We start from the raw sequence: 21,396 nt of genomic DNA, 5'->3' as shown, positions 1-21,396 counted from the left end.
ATGCTTTAATAATGGTGCAAGTGGAAATGATGTCTCATTTATTGGAAGATTTGCTGGTGTTTCTTGGGTTGGTTAAAATAGAGACAAATTACAATTGTAAGTCGAATACGTTTTCCATTGTCGTTGAGACGTCTGCTTTGTTCTGTCAGTATTATTTGTGGGCAAAATAATGTTGTTTGTGGATTTTCTCAGTTCTCTAAATCCACAGATATGATGAGATTTCTATACAATGTCATTCAATAGTTTTCCAAAGTTAAATACAAAAAAAAGCACTGATATTCTGTGTGGATATTTGATGTGGTTATTCCAGTTTATATCAGAACCGTTACTCATTAAAATACATTTCTTCGCTAGAGACTATATTTGCCAAAAGCCAACACACAAAAAAACAACAGCTGGAGCTATAAACTGATTTTCTTTTTATCGACCATTGGTTGTCTCCTAAAAGGAACAGTTGGCAATGGATTTTGCGGTAAATATCTTGGCTAACTTTACTTCGAGACAATAACTCACAAGTTTGACCTTAAAATGAGGTAAATAGTGTGAATATGAACACAACGGTGTGCGTTCTTTGAGTGGATCATTGGACTTCTGTGTCTCTTCTTGTTTCGAGATTGTTTCTAGGTGGCACTGGTTTGTTTTAGCCTCCGTGAAGATCAAGTTTGAGACTCATTTGCTATTTTGGCAGCAAGTACTAATGATGTATTTCTTCCCCGGGACACGTAATGGAAGTTTTTTCCATCCAGTGTTTCTCATCTTGTGGATCGAGAAGATTGCAGAACATATTTGGTGCATGACTTTGAACATTCCTTTATCATCCGCCAGTGGATATCAAGAATAATTGAGTTGGTAACCAGCACTCAAGAAGTTCTTCAACCATGACGGTGCTTGAAATACTGTTTGGAATAAAAAATGTTTTTTTTGGATGAACTCAAAAACCTTTGTGAAAAAAACTAAACAAGTGTATTGTTTTCTCTAAAATCATACATCTTTGAAAACGCGAAGCTGTTGTTGACTGCAAACGTCTGTCTCATTATCTATCTTTAATGTGTTTGTGTTCCATCGTCCAGGAAAGCCTCTGTACGGCCACGTTGGAGAGATCGTGGACGGGGTGGACATGAGGGCTGAAGTGGCTCTTCTCTCCAGGAACATTCTCATCCACGGGGAAATGGAAAACTCCTGCTATGGAAACAACGCCTGCCAGTTCTACAACCACGACACATACGGAGGTCACATTCAGGTGCGTTTTTTTTTCTCCTGTTTGGCTTCTACCAGACGGTCCACATCATCATTTTTTTCCTCCTTCGTGTGAGGTTATTTGAGTTTTCCTGACCACTGGACTACTTTTCTCGCTGCCAATCTTTCAAGTTTGCATTTTTGTGGCCTGCAGTCATTCATTAGAAGATTTGCTCCACATCTGAGCAATATGATAACCAGCTGAGATCATCTCAGAACCGCTTTGACGGTCCTTAAACGTTGCAACAGTAACTGTCCCACATGCGCTTGATAAAATAAACACACTTCTTCTCTGCACTTGACGTCAGCTTGGTAGCCTAATTGTGCAGTAAAAAAAAAGAAGAAAAAAAGGCAGCATTCGGGAAATGACTGGGCTCTATTTGTCTTCATTATCTCCTGGACGTAGACATAAGCGAAGTCTAAATCCTGCCAGAGGCAGTGTGTGTGTGTGTGTTAATCTGGGCTCACTGTACGTCTGGGTGAGTCGGTTGACTGAGGGTTTTTTGCCGATTTTCGTTCTAAGTGAAACCAGATTTCTGGATTATGCCAGACCACAGAGGACCTCCAAGAGCGGAGTTGCACTGTATTTTCCTGTCTAATTATATTACCAGCCGTCCGTTTGAAACTGCAAGGAGTGATTTTCTTTTTCTTATGGAGAGGTGCAGCAACTTTGTGACTTCATGTCACAGGAAACACATAATTCTTTGCATAAACACACAAAGATCAAATGTTATGTTTTGTAATCACAATTGACTCGCTTTCTTACGGGATGGAATTCACTTTAGTTGGTATAGTTACCCAACAGTAGGTAACTATGAGGGAAGAATAATTACATTAAAATCAGAAAACATTTATTTCCAGTATTTTAAAAACAACACGGTATATTTTTGCTGTGTTTTTGTTACATTGTAAAATGGGATGAACAAAATAAATATAGATGCAATGAAATGAATTATTGTATCTATGTAATTACTGATTGAATATAAACGTATTGAAATAAAATATGACTTGTACATTAAAGTGGAGACTAAAAGAAATTGAAAAGATTAAATAAATAAATAACTGAAATGTTCATGATCTTGACATCAAATAATAAATAAATAATAAAATGTTAAAATACATACTGTTACTATACATTTACAAATCTCAAAAATACATTAACATATCTATAGATAACAACATTTAGTTACTATTATATGTTAATTATTCTGCTTTTATTTTCATTGAATTTTTATAATTAATTATTTAGGTTTACATACATTTCCAAATGTATTTGTGTAATTTTCTTTACTTGAACGTTTCTATTTTATCTCGACATTTGTAAATGTATAAACCTGTGTATTTATTTGCATTTATGTATTTAGTTTTATGCCATTTATTGTCTTTCAGAGTAACCAGATTAAAAATAAATGTTGTTTCTTTGTTTTCATTCTGGTTTTATATTTTCCCAAAAGAAAATCTTTATTTAACATTTACAGAAATGCAGATATTTATAGCTCAGATGAGTCATGATAAGTTCGGAAAATTCTTCATCTTACAACATTACTTAGTTTCTTACTTACTTACCAAGTTGAAAGGTTTACTAAACCATCACCTCATCACTGAAAAGCTGTGTTGCCTTCAAAAGTTGGGCAGAATAAGAATTGAGTGGATGGTTTTGAAATCCTTAAAAGTTGCCTGGCTTCACTGAGAGGGAAACATATGCAATGACACAACCGATACTAATGGACCGTCCTCAGTGACCTCACTTCCTTCCTTCAGGACAGCCTGTCTCAGCCGCTAAGCTCGATTTCATGACAAGTGAATCTCTTCATTCGAACTACGTCTACTGAGATCTACAGATTTAGTCTCACAAACCTCACTCTCTCTTGCTCACACACACACAAAACGACTCATGTTGCTTGTTAAATAGTGACTTACAACTTGTGAACAATCTTGTTTGAGTCACTTGTAGGAGGGAGTTGTCGCTGTCTGACAGTTACTCAAGTGACTCACTGTGTTACTAGAAGACTTGATCACTGCGTCACACTTTGGTCTCTCACTGTTCTTAGGGTCATGTTAAATGTGGTGATATCACCAACTCATTCAAAAAAATATCTTTGTAAACGTTTTTTAAATGCCTGGTTTATCCCAATTAAAGCATAATTAATGTATAAAAAATATGAAATCGTTAATTTATATTATACTCTTTTTTAGTAGGGGGGTATTATGGAGATTTTTAAATATTGTGGTATTATTCTTATTTTACAAAACTGTATCGATATTCAACAGCACTTTATCTTTTTCGTTTCATTCTATTTTTTTGTTTATTTAAAAAAAAAAAATTGCTTTGGCTTTGAAATCATATTTTTTACATCACAGTTCCTTTATATGTCTATATATCATAATGTTAAAGGAAAACTATATATGTATATTCAGAGAGAGAAAGATATATGTTTTAATTCAACTTCCAACCACTAGATTGCAGTCATTACAACCCTTCGCTGCTAATGCATGCCAATGAAATCTTTGTGGTGACTGAGGACGAGAGGATACAGTCGTCTCTGGCAGCTTTTAAAGCTGATGTTTGGACATATTTTGGTTTGAAAACAAAAGAAAGCAGTTTCAACTTCCTCAAGAGTCATAAGGTCTGTAAATGTTTCACAACGTAGTGGATCGTTTGCAACTGTGTCGTATCGTATGAGTCTTGCCAGTACATTTCTTCTTACCATCTCTAATATGAACAGTTTGGCTCATCGACTTCCATCTCCTCTCTCTCTCCTAGATCTTTGCCAACTTCACGTCGGTGCATCTGTCCCAGGTGGAGCTCAAGAACATGGGTCAGCAGGGGCAGATCGGTCGCTACCCGGTCCACTTCCACATGTGCGGAGACGTGGACCAGAGGGGAGGCTACCGGGAGCCCACCTACCTCGACGGACTATCCATTCACCACTCCTTCTCGCGCTGTGTCACCGTCCACGCTACCAACGGGCTGCTGGTACGTAATGATGCTTCGTCGTAACTCCAAGTCATTTTCTTCCCTGTAGAGTTCAGGTTGTGATTCGATTGTGCTGTTGGCTCCAAATATAAACGGTTATCCGTCCTTCCTGCAGGTCAAGGACACGGTGGGCTACGACACCCTGGGTCACTGTTTCTTCCTGGAGGACGGCATCGAACAACGCAACACTTTCTATCACAACCTGGGCCTTCTGACTCGACCCGGAACTCTCCTGCCCACCGACCGCAACGAGACCGTGTGCACCAGCATCAAGGACAAAGTGTACAAGGGATACACGCCGTCGCCCAGCACCGAGTGCAAGTAAGCATTATTGGATATCAGGAAAAACATCTTTGAAGTGCGTGTGTAAGCTGATAGCTTTACGTCCGTGGAGATAGGACTCTGACATGTGAATGGATTCACTGTCTGCCATAATAAAAGAGCGATAACAGAGCTCGTGAATTCAAAAGGCTTTAAGCGTCTATGAAAGCAGTTGACGTCAAAGGGGTTTTGGACTGTTACGAGCTAAATAAACCTCACCTATGTTTAGGCTGGAGGAGTTTCAGCTTTCACAGGGAGTAGCGATAAAGTCTGGGGCCAGCTGGGGTGTGACTGTGTGCCTGGAAGATCCTCTTGAATATATATATATAGAGGGAGAGGATCTAGAGCAGGGGGACACATTAGATGAGGTGAAAACGAGCCGGGGGTCTAATGAGAACAGCAACATCATAACAACACCTTTCTCTATCAGACGTTAGATAAAGTGTGTATACTTTTCTTCACACATAGACACAAATATTTTCAGTATTTAGCATTTAGCATCAACACTTGGCAGCTTCACTATTTGTTGAATTCATTGAAGATATTTATGAGGTTTAAAAAGTCTCCTGAGATATACATTTTTATAACGAATCCTGCTGCCTCAAGGGCCGCAAGTGGTCCATGTGCTTTACTTCGCAAATCCCTGTCTTTTATTAAAAACCCTCAAATGGATATGAACAGATTTCATTGACAATTTCTGGAATTGTTAGATTAAATTGACTTTATTAATCCATCTGGAGATCTCCTTCGGGAAATTAGATTCCCAGGTCACAGCAGACAATAGAAGGTACAGCAGGTTTTATTAAAGCAAGAACAAAAACAAAGTGCAAATAAAAAGAGCATTGATCCAAGGAGAAAGACACAAAGCTCTAAAAGAATACGAACATATCAAAGATAGATAGTAAGTAAGTAAGTAATAGTTATTTGTAAAGTGCCTTTCTAGACCAGAGTCACAAAGCGCTTGAACAATCAAAAAACAATACACAGTTAAAAATACATACACATTTAAAAACCCTCAAAGGCCAAGACAAGGATGGATGGATGGGTAAACTTTATTAATCCCTCTGGAGATCTGCTTCGGGGAATTGGTAAATTAACTGGTGTCCACGTCCTGATTGTCCGAGTGGTCACAGTCTGTCTCTGCACCAGAGGCGTGTATTGTGACTGTAGAAGGAACAGGTGGTGATCAGACTTCCTCAGTGGAGGAAGAGGTTTGGCTCTGTGCGCATTCTTCAGGTTGATATATAGAAGTCCTTTTTTTTGTCTTGGTGGGACACCACCTGGTTGAAAGTAGTCGTGTAAGAGTCCAGGTTTGCATGGTTAAAATCCCTGGAGATGTTGATAGAAGCGTCACTGTGGGTAGAGTGTGTGTGAGAGTCAAGGTTATATTCCGGGTTACCATGTGGACTAAAGAATTCTTCACTTAACACTGTATGCAATAAAATCGATAAAACGGTAATATTTTGTAAAACATGAAAGATTTTAAGGATGTGAAATAATAAATCTAGCAGGGTTGTGTATTTGCAAGAATGTGGTGAGTGATGCATATCACGATACAAGGTCACAATATATTGTGATACTATACGAAAAACGATATACTATAGACTAGTGATGGTCTGATGAAGCTTCATGAAACAGTGTCATGTTGTTTAAAGGTCAGTAGGTGGCGCCATCAGTTGAAAAATCATGTGATGTTTCATTAGAACATTAGAAACAAAGGAAAATAGTGCAGAGACCGCCATCTAGTGGACTCTGAGAATAATGACACTGCTTCATGAAGCTATATCAGACCATCACTACTATAGAATGTCTTTTAAAGAAATACAAGCATTTGCTAGTTTTATTGGATGAACAAAATGAAAAAAAAGAAGACAAAAAAAAGTGCTGTTGAATATCGATAGGGTTAGTTGAATAAAAATATCACAATATTTAAGTGTGTCTATTTTTTCTTTAGCTCCTTATATCTAGTGATGGTCTGATGAAGCTTCATGAAAGAGTGTCATGTTGTTTGGAGGTCAGTAGGTGGTGCTATCAGTTAAAAAAAGATGTTTCATTAGAACAGTTGTTCAAAACAAAGGAAAATAGTGCAGAGACCGCCATCTAGTGGACTCTGAAGATAATGAAGCTTCATGAAGCTTCATCAGACCGTCACTACTTATATCTGGAGTCTTGCCTCAAATATTCCAACACCCCTTGAATTCAGTATTTTTCACAGCAATCTGCAATTAATATCGAGAAGCATTTATTTATGAGTATTCTTTGGCTCGGTTAGAAGGTTTATCTTTTACACTTTCTTCTGCTTCTTGTCCTGCTGATGTATGCCACTGTTGAATCGGTCAAAGTGTTATTTTCACTCCGAGGTCACAGTGGAAGTGAAGGGGGAAAAAACCTCAACGTCAGCAAAGATTGGTTGAGTTAAGGTGGTTTTATCAGTAAAGTAAAAACAATCTCTCCTCCGGAGCAAATGTTTTCTTAGCAACAGCAAGAAAACCACTGAAAGCTTTCAGAAGTAGTTGTGTGTTCGTGTGTGTGTTCTCCCGCAGAGTATTCTTTTTTTTGTTGTGATGAATGATTGAGGAATTTTTTCGGGAGACCAATGAATTTCCCCGACTGTCAAACATGTTCCAAACATCTGCCCTTTTTTTTAATATACTTCTTCATGTTGGTGTTCTCCAGGGCAGTGTCCACGTTCTGGATCGCCAACCCCAACAACAACCTCATCAGCAACGCAGCTGCGGGCTCTCAGGTAAGCGGGTTATATTAGAAAATAGTTCTCACCAATAAGGAATAAAGCGGAGTGACGTTGGGAGGAATCAACTCCGGCTTTGGCATTTTATGAACTTTCGGTAAATGAGAAATTAAATGCTTTCATGCTCATAACAAAAAAGATCCATCAATAAAATGAGGATTAAAAAGGGAATAAAGTGAAAAACAAAGCATGACCCCATTTCGTTTTCTTAACCCCTTCATCTCCTGCTTTTTTATCTTCTGTTTCCCTTCTTTGGATATTTTTGCTGAGCTTTTTTTGTCTCCTTCCTCTCGTAGGATGCTGGCATATGGTTCGTATTCCACAGCTCCTCCACGGGAGACTCGCACGGCTTGTTACCAGAGACGAAGGCGGAGCTGACCCCCCTGGGAATCTTCTACAACAACCGGGTCCACTCCAACTTCAAGGTATCGCCACCTTTTTTTTTTTTTTTAAAGCTACTCCCGTTAAAAAAAAACGTGTTTACAAACTCTCTCCTGACTTGCTTCTTGAACATGTGCTCACACACACATGTCTAGAGAGAGACACACACTTTTTGAGTTTTGGACCCACAGTTGCCGTGTGTTGTGTCGCGACAGAAGTCAGGCAGGTGAACTGTGAGCTCTTTGTCCAGCGTGACCACAGCACACTTGCTCACAGAGGACGGGGCCTCCGGGTCCAAACTATACCTCGCTTTTACTACAGGCTACTGTATAAATTACTCTAGGTTTTCATTCACACGCGTTTCAATATGGTTTTTTTTTCCACACGCATGACCCGCACAAGCGCATATTCAGTGTCGGAACATGTTATGAAAATAAACTCAGTGTACATGGAAGAAATGATTCACATACTTTTTTTTTTTAGAAAAAAATGTTTATCATGTTTAACTTGAACCGTATGTTTCTCCTTAAAGGCTGGATTGTTCATCGATAAAGGAGTGAAGACGACACACGCGAGTGCAGCCGATCCTCGAGAATATCTGTGTCTGGATAACAATGCAAGGTTGGTCGAATATTCCAGTCAAGAAGTCATAAAAATTTACGCCCATTTTTTTACAAGTATTACGTTGGTTTTATAATTGTATTTTAATTCATGTTTAACCCTTGCTGTGTCTGGGTCAAGGTGAAAGACCTCCACCACTTCATATGTATTTCTGGATGCCAGGGAGGTCATTTACCTTGACCCAGATGGAACACGGGGGATACAACAAACACATTTGTTTTGAGACCTTTGGGTCACCTAGGCCCTGATATAACACAAGGGATACAACAAACACATTTGTTTTCGGGCCTTCGGGCCATCCTGACCCTGAGATAACACAAGGGATACCACAAACATATTTGTTTTCGTGCTATCAGGTCACCTTGACCCTGAGATAATAAGGGATGACCTCAATAAGAAAGACGTGTCCAATTCAAACATTTTTGCATTGATATGTTTTTTTTTTTATAATTTAATTTTAGAAATCTACACATAGACTTTGGTGTTTACATTTTTATTTGATATTTAATATTTATTTTTTATATTAGTTGCTGTTTAAATTTTGAAACAAAACGTTCACATAAAAGTTAATTTAATAGGCTATGGATAAAAATATGTAGAATTATTGGAATTTGAATATCAAACTATATTTATAAAAATAAAAAAAAATACAATTTTAATTCAATTATAAAAATGAAAAAAATGTACTCAACCACTCAATATTATATTCTGTTATTCAATAATACAATTAAAGTTTCAACATATAAACATTTTAAATTCAACCATTTTGCTTTTTTTTTTACTCGACTAAAGGGAGAAAATATTCCCCAAGACATTTGTGGATCCAGATGGTAATTAGGGACTCCGTCAAGGTTTTCTTTCCCATGATCACAATTGAGCAACGAAAATGTTTGTCCAAAGACGGATTAATGGGAAAAAAAACAACCCTTTAGTTATTATTTAAAGTGACTACGTTTTTTTTACATGCATTCTTTTATCTTTATATTCATTTATCTTCTTTAATATTGATGGGAAATGAAATGAAAGATACATATTTATATATGTACATAGAAAGGGTTTATATAATTTTTTAATGTTGGTTATAAATGATTACACTTAAAATTTAGGGCAACAACATTAGTATTTTATATTGAATATTATATTTTCTTTAAAAATGTATTTTTAAAACATAAAAAATGTATCTTTAAAAAGCGCCGCTCACTCGACCACGTGCTGCACAGACTGTATGTAAAGAGTAAAGTCATCAGCAACTTAAAGAAAAGTTTCCTTCTGCGCCACCACAAGCTCGGTTACAAAAAGTCAACATTTATTCATTAGCGGCTTTGCTAATGTGTTTGTGTAACGACGAGATATTTACGACACCCGCCGGGATAATGTACTTTCTTCGATATGGATACGGACCGGGAAGGATGGACGGCCCCGCTGCCACACTGTCGCCTTCAGTGCAGAGTCCGCCAGCGTCGTGTTGACAGAGAAAACAAGGCGTCACAGATAGTCCGTGCTCTTCGCCCGACTGTCCAAACAGAGCTGTCAGGCAGACGGAAAAAAGGTTTTACATCCAGCAAACCTCCTCTATGTGTGGAGAGTCTGTTTTTCATTCTCTTTACGCATGACCTCCGTTCAAGTCATTGACAGCTCGATTTTCGTTTTTTGGGCCGTTTCTGTAAAAGAATTACGAAACGAATCAGATTTTTTGTGCTGAAGAACATGTGCAGAACTAATCCAGTCCACACTTAAATTCACCTTTTTTTAACACCAAATTATTCCTCAAATGTTTCACAAATTAAGTGTTATTTTACTGAGGAAAATCTCTAAACTAAAAATGAATGTCACAACATGATCTGGATCTTATAATCCATGCGTTTGTGTCTTCTCGTGTGTACTATTATAACAGTTTATTTTCGTGTCTAAACAAGAAGGAGCTGTCACGCCTGCAGTTAATACAAAACTCTGCTGTGAGAATTCTGACTTGATCTAGTAGAAGAACTCACATTTCCCCGATCCTTAAAACTCTTCACTGGCTGCCAGTTTCTTTCAGGATCAATTTTAAAATTCTGGTTCTTGCTGTTGGAGCTATTCATGGTCAGGCTCCTCCTTACATCAGTGATCTGATCTAGCCTTACACCCCAGCTCGGGCTCTGAGGTCTTTGGATCAGAATCTACTGATGGTTCCTGAACACATGCTTCAGGACCAGAGGAGAGAAATCCTTCCAGGTTGTTGCTCCGAAGCTTTGGAACGATCTTCCTCTCTCTCTGGGTTGATGGATCTACTGACTCCTTCAAGAAACATCTTAAGACTTTCTTATTCGTGCAGGCTTTTCCCTGATTTTCTGGGACACCTGTGTTTGTCTCGGTGTTATCTTGATCTTTTTAGTATATATTTTTGAGTATTTTTTTGATGGTTTAAGTGCTTAGTGACCCTGGTCTGAAAAATCGCTCTATAAATTTAAATTACTTACTTACTTACATGAGTAAGTGCAATTGTGGACGTTTCAGATTCAGACCTCATCAGAACGCCGACCCCAGCCGCCCTCGAGTGACCGCCGTCGTGGACACGCTGGTGTCCTTCAAGAACAACGACCTGGGAGCGTGGATCCGGGGCGGTGACATCATGATCCAGAACTCTGGGTAAGATGACTCGATCCCTCTCCAGCAGCCGGAACACATGACGCGTTTCTGGATTTCTACCAGGATGAAAATGAGGAGTTAGCTTTGGTTTCTACACACTTCTGTGAATATGACGACACCCTTTCTTACTTCCACGCTTTTGCTTCGTTTAAATTGAGTTTACAGAGTAGAATGTGCATGCATTTTTGAGCCCCGTTTTTGAAGTCCCAGTTTAGATACAAACTTTATTTTATACATTTAAGTGATTAAATATCATGATTTGTTCTTAAAATATAGTCTGCTATCATAGGGTCGTCTGTCATATACGACTTGTGAATAGATTAACCTCCAAAAATTATTATTTCAACTATAAAAAAGGTATTTTTGGCATCATCTTAAATAGATTTTTCTTGGTTTCATTGCTTTTGCTAATTTTTAATTGGTTTTACACAGTAGAACTTAAAAAAAAAACAAGAACCAAAATTAAATAAAGAATAGATATTTAAAAAATGAGTCACTTTTTTACTGTTGATTGTACCTTTTAAATCTTTTTATAAATTTTTGAGTCCCTAATTTTTAGAATAAGTCCCAGTTTGGAATACAAACTTGATGAAAAACAAGTGATTTTCTTAAGTCACAAACATCTTAAATATCTAAGGGGTTTCAAAAATTAACTTCTTTAAAAACTGTCATATGGCATTTTAGGTATTTAAGCGTTTTTTTCATACAATTTAACTAGCATTTCTTTCCACCATGTGATTAAAAACTCATCAAATCTCCCTGTAGTTTTAAAAGTTAAAAAAAGCCCAGTTTTATCTGAGGTGCCTTGAACTGCTAGTGAAAAGTGATGAAGAAAAATGACACCGTGACGCAGAAACCATGACAAACAAATAATCTATTTTTGTCTCCATGAAGCTTTGCTGACAACGGAGTTGGACTCTCCTTTGCGAGGTACGTTACCTTCAAAACTGCTCTGACATTGAGCCTCTTCTAAAAAACTAATTTTCTTCGTCCTCGTCCTCCACAGCGACGGCAGCTACCCGAAGGACGAGGGCTCCAGCCAGGAAGTGACACAGTCTCTGTTTGTGGGTGAAAGTGGAAACCGAGGCAGCAACGGAGGGCAGAACAAATACTGGGGCTCAGGAGGAACCGATGGAAAGATGCGAACTCTTCCCAGGAATAGGTAAAGGAGGAAAAAAAAAGGGTGGATTTAATGAGGGAAATTAAAGTGAAACCTGGGCTTAATGGGGCGAGACTAACTGGTAATTAATGTTATTTTGGGAGAGTTGTGTGTGTGAAAGAAACACAGTAACAGTGAATAAACCTTTTATTTATTTTTTTACTGTTCCTCGTCTCTTCTGGTCTCTGTCCCGTCACTCACTCCGTGACCCTCCGGAGAAGAAACCTGAAGCGAGTGAACATGCAATTAGAAGCCTCCTCGGCTTTAGGAACTAGAGTTTAGTGGGTTTGTGACCACTGTGTGTTACTTTATAGACCTTTTATTGGCTTCCTGTCCACGCTGTGACTCTGTCCCTCGGTCGTCATCACGGTCGCTGCCAGCTTTTAGTTGACTCAGGAAAAAAAAATGGATTTCTGCAAGTTGAGGTTTCGATTTTAAGACAGAAGTTGGGCGTGTGAAGGGATTAAAAACTTGTGTGGAGGGGATTGTGATTCAACTTATTGTTGTTTCAAATATTCTTACTTTTCTCTGACGGTTCCGTTTAGCGTGACAGCGGATTTGTTTCCTCTCTAGGACTTTCCCGATCAGAGGTTTTCAGATCTACGACGGTCCGGTCCGGCTCACGCGAAGCACTTTCCGTGGTTTCGTTTCCACCCGGGAGCGATACACCAGCGCCGTTGGATTCAGCCTGAAGAACAACTGGCAGCTCTCGCCCAGAAACAACCTGTCGCAGATCCACTTCCACCCGTCTGTGAGTGATGATCGTTTGATAACGTTTCACCGTGAGGCCACCAGGTGTCGCTCACAAGATGCATCAATCATTTAATTAATTTGGAGGATCCCTAAAAACAAGTTTGTGTGCTAATATCCATTGTTTATATGTAAACAACATGTTAATGTGTTTTGGATTTTATTATTTCAATATACACTTTTTTACATATTGATGTGTAATTATCAGTTTGCATCTAAATTTAGTAGATATTTAACCATAAATATTAAACTCTATTTATATTCCATTAAGTATATTTATTTAGCTATTTATACGTTTATTTATTTTTCCCTATGCATCCTTGTATTTCTTTATTTACACAGATCTATCATGGTAAATATGTATGTATGTATGTATGTATGTATATATATATATATATATATATATATACGTATCTCGTACATGTACTGTATATTATTTTAAGTAACTTTTAATTGTTACACATCATTGTCTTGTATCATGTCATTATTTGCAACTAAAAAAATGATTTTATTATTATCATTTCTTTAGCTCAACATTTGCTATATTCAACTTAACATTCCTTTTTTTCCACATTTGCCCTGCTATAGTTTTATTTTATTTACATTTACTACATAATTATAAAACTCACATTTTCTATATTGACACTTTTTTCCAAATCAACAATTAAGAAAGCAAAAAAAAATCTAGTTTATTAACTGTCTATTTGGGAATTTTGTCTTAAACCCAGGGCATTTTTACGTGTCTAAAGGAAAGCGAAATCATATTCCAGTAAATGTAATGTCCGTATAAAATGTAGCTCTTCTAAGATCAGTCGCCTCAATAACGCCTTCACTGTTGTGTCTCAGGTGAGCTTGCGGACGTTCTTCGGTCGTCCCGGTCAGTGGTTCGAAGGCAACGACCTGGACGGGGACAAGAACTCCATCTTCCACGACGTGGACGGATCCGTGACGGGCTACAGAGACACCTACGTGGGCAGAGCCGACAACTACCTGATCCGACACCCCGGATGTGAATCCGAGTCGGCGTGGAGCGGCGTCGTCTGCAGCGGACGCTTTTCACAAGTACGTTTGTCAGAAGCCTTTTTTTTTTCTTTCTTTTCTTCGGATTAAATCCTTCATCGGACGTTTTCCCTCAGGTCTACGTTCAGACGCAAGGAGCCCCCACTCTCAGCCTGTCCATCCTCAGAGACGAGTACCCCGAGTCGCCTCTGGTCCTGAGGGGGATCAACAGCCAGACGGCGAGCTCGCAGCAGTACCAGCCGGTGCTGATGATGAGCAAGAGTTACACCCTGCACTGGAGCGGCGCCGCCCCCCGAGAGGTCGTCCTCTCCCTCATCAACTTTGACAAGTGAGTCACGCATTGTGGAGCAAACTGAGAGATCCAAGACCGAGACATTTGTTGGACCTTTTGCCACCATTGTGGGGTCAGTTCTGACATAAACGGTAATAACCAGTGAAAAAACTAAATTATTCTCTAAAAATAAATGAAAAAATGCATTGAATTTTCCTTCCACTAACAAATAATTTATCCCCAAAAGAATACTGACAGAACACAATTCTGTTATAATAGAAATGTTAGAATGAAAAGTGGTGGAATGGAAATAAAAACGTCAAAATCATTATTTATTGATTTTTATTTTCACATACAAATGCTATTTTAAATGGATTACCACAGACATGAGCAAAGTGCAGTCAAGGGGTTTTTATTTGGCCCTTTAAGGTTGAAGGAAAATCAGACAGATCATTTCATTTATTGGTATTATTCATACCATATTCAACTAGTTCAACTCTAAATATGACTATAAGGTTGTTTTTTTTATGACTTTTGTCCTCTGTTTTTCCCTTTTATTATTTAAGTGAATATATTATAATATTTATATGTGAATATAGTGAATATTTGTATAAAAATATAGTTTAAAGGGTGCTTTTTTGTCAGAAAAAACAAACAAACAATATAAAAGTTAAATTAAATACAATAAAACAATCATTCAAGCCTCTTTAGCTAAATTATATATATGAAAATGATTCAATTTTTTCCATTCTCAAAACAATGTTTCAAAATGTAAACAATTCCTACTTTTAAAACATAAGAATCTCTAAGCGATGTCTCCTGGTCCTGGCAGGGAGGACTGGGTCCTGGTGGGACTCTGCTACCCCTCGGACAGTACCTTCCAGCTCATGGCCGACATCAACGACCGGCAGAGCAACACTTTCGACGACATCGTGGACTACGGCACCGTGTCGTCTCTCTCTGAGCTGGAGAAGAAACCCATGGACAGGAAGTACTTCTTCGACCAGAGCGCAGGGTAGGAAGACATTATTATATATTATTATTATAAGACACCAGAGTCAGGATCCTTTTAACAGGAGCCTGTTGGGAGCGCGCGAAGGCGCCATCTAGCGGTGGATTGAAAACACGCACCTACATTATATTCGTGGTTGTTTAAATCAAGGGAGCCCAACTTTTTTTAAACACCGTAGACAAGAATTATATTAACTTTCAGATAAAATCAGTAAAAGTTAATCATATGAAGTTTTTGTTTCACTCTTTTCCACAAGTTTACAGTTTTATTAAACTTCACTTGACAGGCTTGGTTGCATCAGAGAAAATATGTTTTCAAGACTAAACAGACGGTAAATGTCAATAGATCAGAAATCATATACATTTTTTTTTCTTTCTCTGTGGCCCAGTTAGTGCGGCCAGTGGGACTCGTTCGGCCCTTTGACTGTATTTATTTGGCCCTCAGGAGGTTAAACCCATCAGACAGATCATGTAGAAACTAACTTTATTTTAATTTAATTTTTCATTTATTATTTATTACTGGTTAAACTCTAAATCTGACTACAACGCTTTTTACTTTTTTTGTCATTCAAGGAGATATTTAGGTAAAAAAATTAAAAGTAATTTTTAGATCAGATTAAAAATGAATAAATAAAGTTTGTTTAGCCCATTTAGATGGATTATTATAGATTTTTTTTGTAACAAATGTTTTTTTTTTGTTGTGTTCCTATTATATTTAGGGTTCCTGCCCTTTATTTTCAGCTTGGTGGCCCCTCACAACAGCCACTGTATAATATGTGGCCCCTGAGGAAATTTAGTTGCACACGCCTGGATTAGTATCTCCAACCTCTTGAAGCTTCTACCTTCTTATAATTAAATTCTAATTCAATTCTAAATATAACTTCTAAAACTTTTTTTCCCATGTGATCTCTGATTTTTCCATGTTTTTATTTATTTATAGTATAACTTGTTACTTAGAATAAATGAAAGTAAACAAAGTTAATATTTAAAAATAAAAGGCTTTAATAATTTAATTTTAAACTTGATTTATAAGTACACAATTAAATAATATACAGTGAATGATGTTTTGACCTTTTTTTTTTCTTTCTGCATTTTATCCTTTTTTCCAATTTAACAAGATTTTCAAGGCTTTTTTTCTTTGTCCTTTTTCACCAAAACGACATCTGTCTGTCCTCCAGCCTGCTGTGGTTCTACCTCAGGGCCCGACATGGACGCCGGGGTCACAGCTACTGCTCCGTCAAAGGATGCGAGAGAGTGAAGGTCACGGTGTCCACCTCCGTCAAGCAGACGTGCAACTGCACCGACAAGGCGTACCCCAAGTACAAGAGAACCCCCTCGGCCGTGGTCCCCATGCCCGCCCTCCAAACTCAACCCTGCCCCGACTGCGGAGCGTCACAGGTGAGCGATCCCCACCAGACTTCCGACTCCGTTCTGACCAAACGTTCTTCTGGCAGCTGGTGATCTCCAGCCAGCCCTGGACGTCGTACCTGCAGACGCAAGTCAAGTCTCTGAGCAGCAGAGAGGAGCAGCGAGGAGACAACGGATCCTTCATCACTGTGAGAACCTTGACGGGTGAACACCAGCGAGAAGACTTTGCTCACGTCTCTCTTGTCCTTCAGGTCAACCAGGTGGAGATGAGCTTCTCCGAGCGCGGCTACCTCCTGGTCTCTGTGGACGCCTGCTCTGGGAAAGTTCTCAAGAAGACTCTGTTCAGCAGGATGGACTCGAAGATGGAGCAGTACCTGAAGACCGCCATACCAAAGAGGTGGACCGAGGAGATTTTACTGCTTATTTACTCTTTGTTAAGATGTTAATGATGTTGTTTTCTTGTTGTTCGGATCAGATCTGTGCTCCTGATGGCAACACGAGGCTCACCTGAGGGCATGTCAGCGCTCGCCCCGCAACTCGTCTCCTTTGGTTTGGCTAAAGCTGCCGACCTGCACATGAAAGGTTTGTCGAAACTTTATTCAAACAAATGACATTAAGAATAAGTTTGTTTTAACTTCTTATTATAGATTTAAAAATAGTGTTTCTGTCTTCTTCTGTCTATTGTCGGAAGAATTTAACTACAATATTGTACTTTGTTAATATTTTATTTTCCTGTTGACAATTTTTCGCCTGTATATCTGTTCACACTAATGAGTTAAGACTCTTGTTGTGTCGGTTTCTGGTTTTATCTTCCTGGTAACTTAAAAAAGTCTCTCAGTACATCGTATACATTTTTTTAAATAGTTTGATTATGAAAGATTTCATTGGTTTTCATTAAATAATTGACGTTGATCATTTCTAAATTTTATTATTTTATTTTTTTTAAATAATTTAATTTCTAAAATTCAATATTTTCAAAATGATGCCTTTTTTTACACACTTTTGTATATTAAAAAATCATTTTTGAATTCATTTCTTTTCGTTTGTAGCCTTTTAAATTTAATATAAAAAATGTATACTAACATATTTAATACAAATGTAAAAATATTGAAATTAAAACATTATTAGAATATCCAATTCAATGTATTAAAAACGTATATTTATTTATTATTAAAAATATATATATATAATAATAATTGGTTTTATTATTATTTAAAAATAAAGTAAAAAAATAACAATTTGAACATACAATTTTATTTAATGAAATTATTAAATACAACATTTTTCAACCTTTAAATATAAATAGTATTGAATTAAATAATTAAAAACTAAATCATTCAATAAAAAGAGTTGAAATATCAAATTTAACTAGTCAATAGTCTGATGGCAGTGATTACGTACTTATAATATCCATTTCAATTTTAAAACGTCACTTTTGAAACACTGCCCTCTAGAGGACCTATTTGTTTTATTTTTCTCCGATTTTCTTTTTCTTCTCAACAGCGAAATAAAGTATCTTATTCAAATAAAAATACTTTTTCTTTATTGGTATTTTTACTAAGTATAAGCAAATTTCCCAGCCTCAATCAAAAACTTAAAAAAACATCATTAAAAATAAGTAAAAGTTACTTTTGTATAAATCTCCTACAGTGTTTTACATCTAAACGGAGCAATTCAAAGGCTGTTAAAAACCTTAATAGAAGCTTCTTCATCGATTGCGTAACTTTTGGCCTCAGCTTTTGGAATCGATCAATTATTTACTATTCATTTTTTTGGTTGTCCACGCAGAGAGTCTGGCACTCTGGGGTTTCCAAAGCGGCTCCTTCTCTCCGCCCCCGTGGGTCTCGCTCCAGGCTGGTCAGGGAGACGAGACCCTGGGTCTGCTGGAGCGTTACCTGCCGCTCGGTCTGGACACCTACGGCTGCACGGCCACCTCCGCCGACAGCCACCGAGACCTGGAGCTGCTTAGGCGAGCCACACAATGACCAATGTGAACACGACCAGCTGATGAATGTGAACTGCTGAACCCTTAATTTATTACCTGTCCGTCAAGCGACCGTCTTTTATAGTAAAAGGGAGATTTTTTTTTTTTATATGCGTGTGTGTGTGCGCGCACATCTATGCCCGGGGCTATTGAGCAATGCACTTTTCTACTTTTCCAAACAACACGCTTCAGGCAGGACCTTAATCTTTAGGCTTTGTTCAGTGATTTAAATAGTTACTCAGAATATTATCAAATTGTCTTAAAAAAAATGAGCAATATAGACGTTTTTTTTCACTTAAAAAATATGCTTTAAATGTAAAGAAATTATTCAGTTAAATTCATGTATTTATGTAACATTTCAAAAATTATTATTTATATTCTCAACTATTTTCTCTTCAACCGAAGCTTTAATTTTCTACCCGTGTTTAATCAAAAAAGCAACAAGAATAAATCATATATTTATTTTCAACAACACGGATTTCATCCGGAGTCATTAGTCTCACCTGGCCTGAGGGAAATTAGGAATCAGGCGTGTTTTGCAGGTGGAATAAGATGGAGGAGGATGCAGGATTTTTGTATCTCCGTTTATTTATTCCAAGCTCTAATGATTTTCGACAAACTCTTTATGTAACTGGACGTCACAGCGCAGCTCTACAAGCACCTTTACGTGGATTCCTACTCGGGCGAAACTGGATCATGCTTTTATTTATCTTCTAGAGAATGTGAGTGCTGGTCACAGCACGCAACCCTTTTTTTTCCTGTTTTATACTCTGAATGTTTTATTCAATCTGCCTCAGTTGTTTTCCAATGAACAAGCTTCACCCGTGCGCTCTCGTGGTCGGCAGAAAAGTGTGTGTTCCAGGTGTGTGTGTGTACGCGAGCAGGGCTCCCCCACTGAGCGAGTGATTTTGATTTTAACCACTCGACCGATGCAGAAAGTTTCGTGGCGAGAGGATCACGAGATTTTTCTTCTGAGATTTGTTAATATATGTAGTGTTGGAGACTTAAAGGTAAAAATCTAGATGCGATTTTTTTGGGGAATGTACTGTAAGTGGATTTTTTTTTGTTTTTGTTTTTTTGGATGTGAAATAAACATTTATGCTTTTTAACAAAACCTTGCTTCTTAAGTCAGTTTTAATAGCTGACATAATGTCTACATTCATTCATATTCTATTAATATTCCATTAATACTAAATACACTTTTATTCACTTGTTGACATTGTTTTTAATTCATATTTATTGATATCTCTTATGTATAAAAGTGACTCCCAAAGACAAATGTATTAATTTATCTATCTGATTAAATTAATTATGATCGTACACATATATAGTTTTATTTTTATCGCATTTATCATCCCTTTTTTTTATTTGTTTATGATACAATTAATTATCCTTTTCTTTGTGTCAATTCAGAAGTGAATCTATTTTAATAACTGTTCATTTAAAAATAAACACAAGCCGTCACCACGGTTATTTATTCTATTAACAACTTTTATATACCTAACACGTGTAAATTAATTCTTGTTATTTTACGATTGCATTAATGGACTCTGGAACTCCGGAAGGTGTAATTCACTATAAATACACTAGGGGGCAACATAAGGATTAAGACTAAAAACGAGACTTTCGTTTTGTATTCTTTCATAAACCAATTAAATCTTTTTTTTGCGAAATCTCACCCCCAAAATTCTCATTGTAATAATCCAATCAAAAATTACTGTGTCAGTTTATTGATTTGTTTTCTCCTCTCTTCTACCTCATTTTCTTACATAGTCTGGAAATTGTATTGTTTAAATAATTAATTAAATATAAAAGGGAATATATATCGTGAAGTATCTCAATATTCCGATGTTTTTTCATATTGTACTTAAGCTGATTCTTAATTGTTGAACCCCTTCACTGATAATGTCAATAAAAACCTGTGATTTTTATTAGAAGTGCCTCTGCTGACACCAGAACAATGACAGCTGTGACGAGTGTCAGTCATTCATCAAGTGCAGGCTGACGGTTGATATCTTAGTTTCATCGACCCCGAGTTGATAAATAGCACTTTGATGGTGTCGTCGGTACAGACTTTGAATTATGTATCAGCTGTGTTTGAAGTGAGCAAATACAATTAGAGAATGCCAGAGCTAAAAATAAAGACGGACCTATCGGGGACACGGAGGAGGGAAGGGCGGGGACCCAGCGTGGGAATGTGTACTTTCATGGACCTTTACCTTCCATCGCTTTGTGAGGACCAGTGACTACCAGTTATTACCAGCTTATCCACATATAATCTCTATGTGACATCGTAAAGTTTCGCTTCACTTATAAAAAAAACACTTCAATGTTATATATATTTATTTTAAAATATCTCCTTAAGAAACAACTTTTAATTTCAACTCTTTCTACTTTTGACTGTCACTACAAATCACTATATAATAAGCAAACATCATGGTCCATGTAGGCTCCTCTCTTACCTGAAGCAAGAAGGAGCTCCCGTTGAATTCCTCCTTTAGTTACATGTCCTTTACATTAGTGATGGTCTGATGAAGCTTCATGAAACAGTGTCATGTTGTTTAGAGGTCAGTAGGTGGCGCCATCACTTTGAAAATTATGTTTCATTAGAACAGTTGTTCAAAACAAAAGAAAAATAGTGCAGAGACCACCATCTAGTGGACTCTGAGAATAATGACACTGCTTCATGAAGCTTCATCAGACCATCACTATATACTTCTTAAGCTAAGCTAAGCTAACGCGAATAAACATGTATTTGTGTGTTTAGCAAGTTTTTGGTCCAATAAGGAATGCGGTCATTAACGTTAATCAGACGTGAAGGAAACTATCATACCAGCTACAATACATTAAAGAGTTTTTGTTAATGTTTTATGTTTATTTATCGTCGCGCTGCTACAGGAGTGTCATGTGATCACCTGTG

At 37.4% G+C, this 21,396-nt stretch overlaps 1 protein-coding gene across 1 annotated transcript in view; it reads left to right on the top strand.

Annotated features, from left to right (window-relative positions):
* cemip2 (cell migration inducing hyaluronidase 2) overlaps positions 1-19,590 on the top strand; it is a 33,064-nt gene extending 13,474 nt beyond the window's left edge. The window contains exons 7-24 of the mRNA XM_087794734.1: positions 1,071-1,240; positions 4,001-4,213; positions 4,329-4,534; positions 7,211-7,280; positions 7,580-7,708; positions 8,197-8,285; positions 10,782-10,913; positions 11,808-11,843; positions 11,920-12,075; positions 12,646-12,823; positions 13,669-13,884; positions 13,959-14,170; positions 14,946-15,128; positions 16,303-16,522; positions 16,579-16,680; positions 16,744-16,889; positions 16,968-17,074; positions 18,281-19,590. Of these exons, the coding sequence (XP_087650860.1) occupies positions 1,071-1,240; positions 4,001-4,213; positions 4,329-4,534; positions 7,211-7,280; positions 7,580-7,708; positions 8,197-8,285; positions 10,782-10,913; positions 11,808-11,843; positions 11,920-12,075; positions 12,646-12,823; positions 13,669-13,884; positions 13,959-14,170; positions 14,946-15,128; positions 16,303-16,522; positions 16,579-16,680; positions 16,744-16,889; positions 16,968-17,074; positions 18,281-18,477 (2,762 nt within the window). The 3' untranslated portion in view covers positions 18,478-19,590. The remainder of the gene's footprint in view (positions 1-1,070; positions 1,241-4,000; positions 4,214-4,328; positions 4,535-7,210; positions 7,281-7,579; positions 7,709-8,196; positions 8,286-10,781; positions 10,914-11,807; positions 11,844-11,919; positions 12,076-12,645; positions 12,824-13,668; positions 13,885-13,958; positions 14,171-14,945; positions 15,129-16,302; positions 16,523-16,578; positions 16,681-16,743; positions 16,890-16,967; positions 17,075-18,280) is intronic.
* The last annotated feature ends 1,806 nt before the right edge of the window (positions 19,591-21,396 follow it).

This window comes from Callionymus lyra, chromosome 1, assembly GCF_982586985.1.
Source record: "Callionymus lyra chromosome 1, fCalLyr1.hap1.1, whole genome shotgun sequence".
Classification (NCBI taxonomy): Eukaryota; Metazoa; Chordata; class Actinopteri; order Syngnathiformes; family Callionymidae; genus Callionymus; species Callionymus lyra.
The sequence above is the reverse complement of the archived record's forward strand: the minus strand, read 5'-3'. Positions and strand labels throughout refer to the sequence as shown.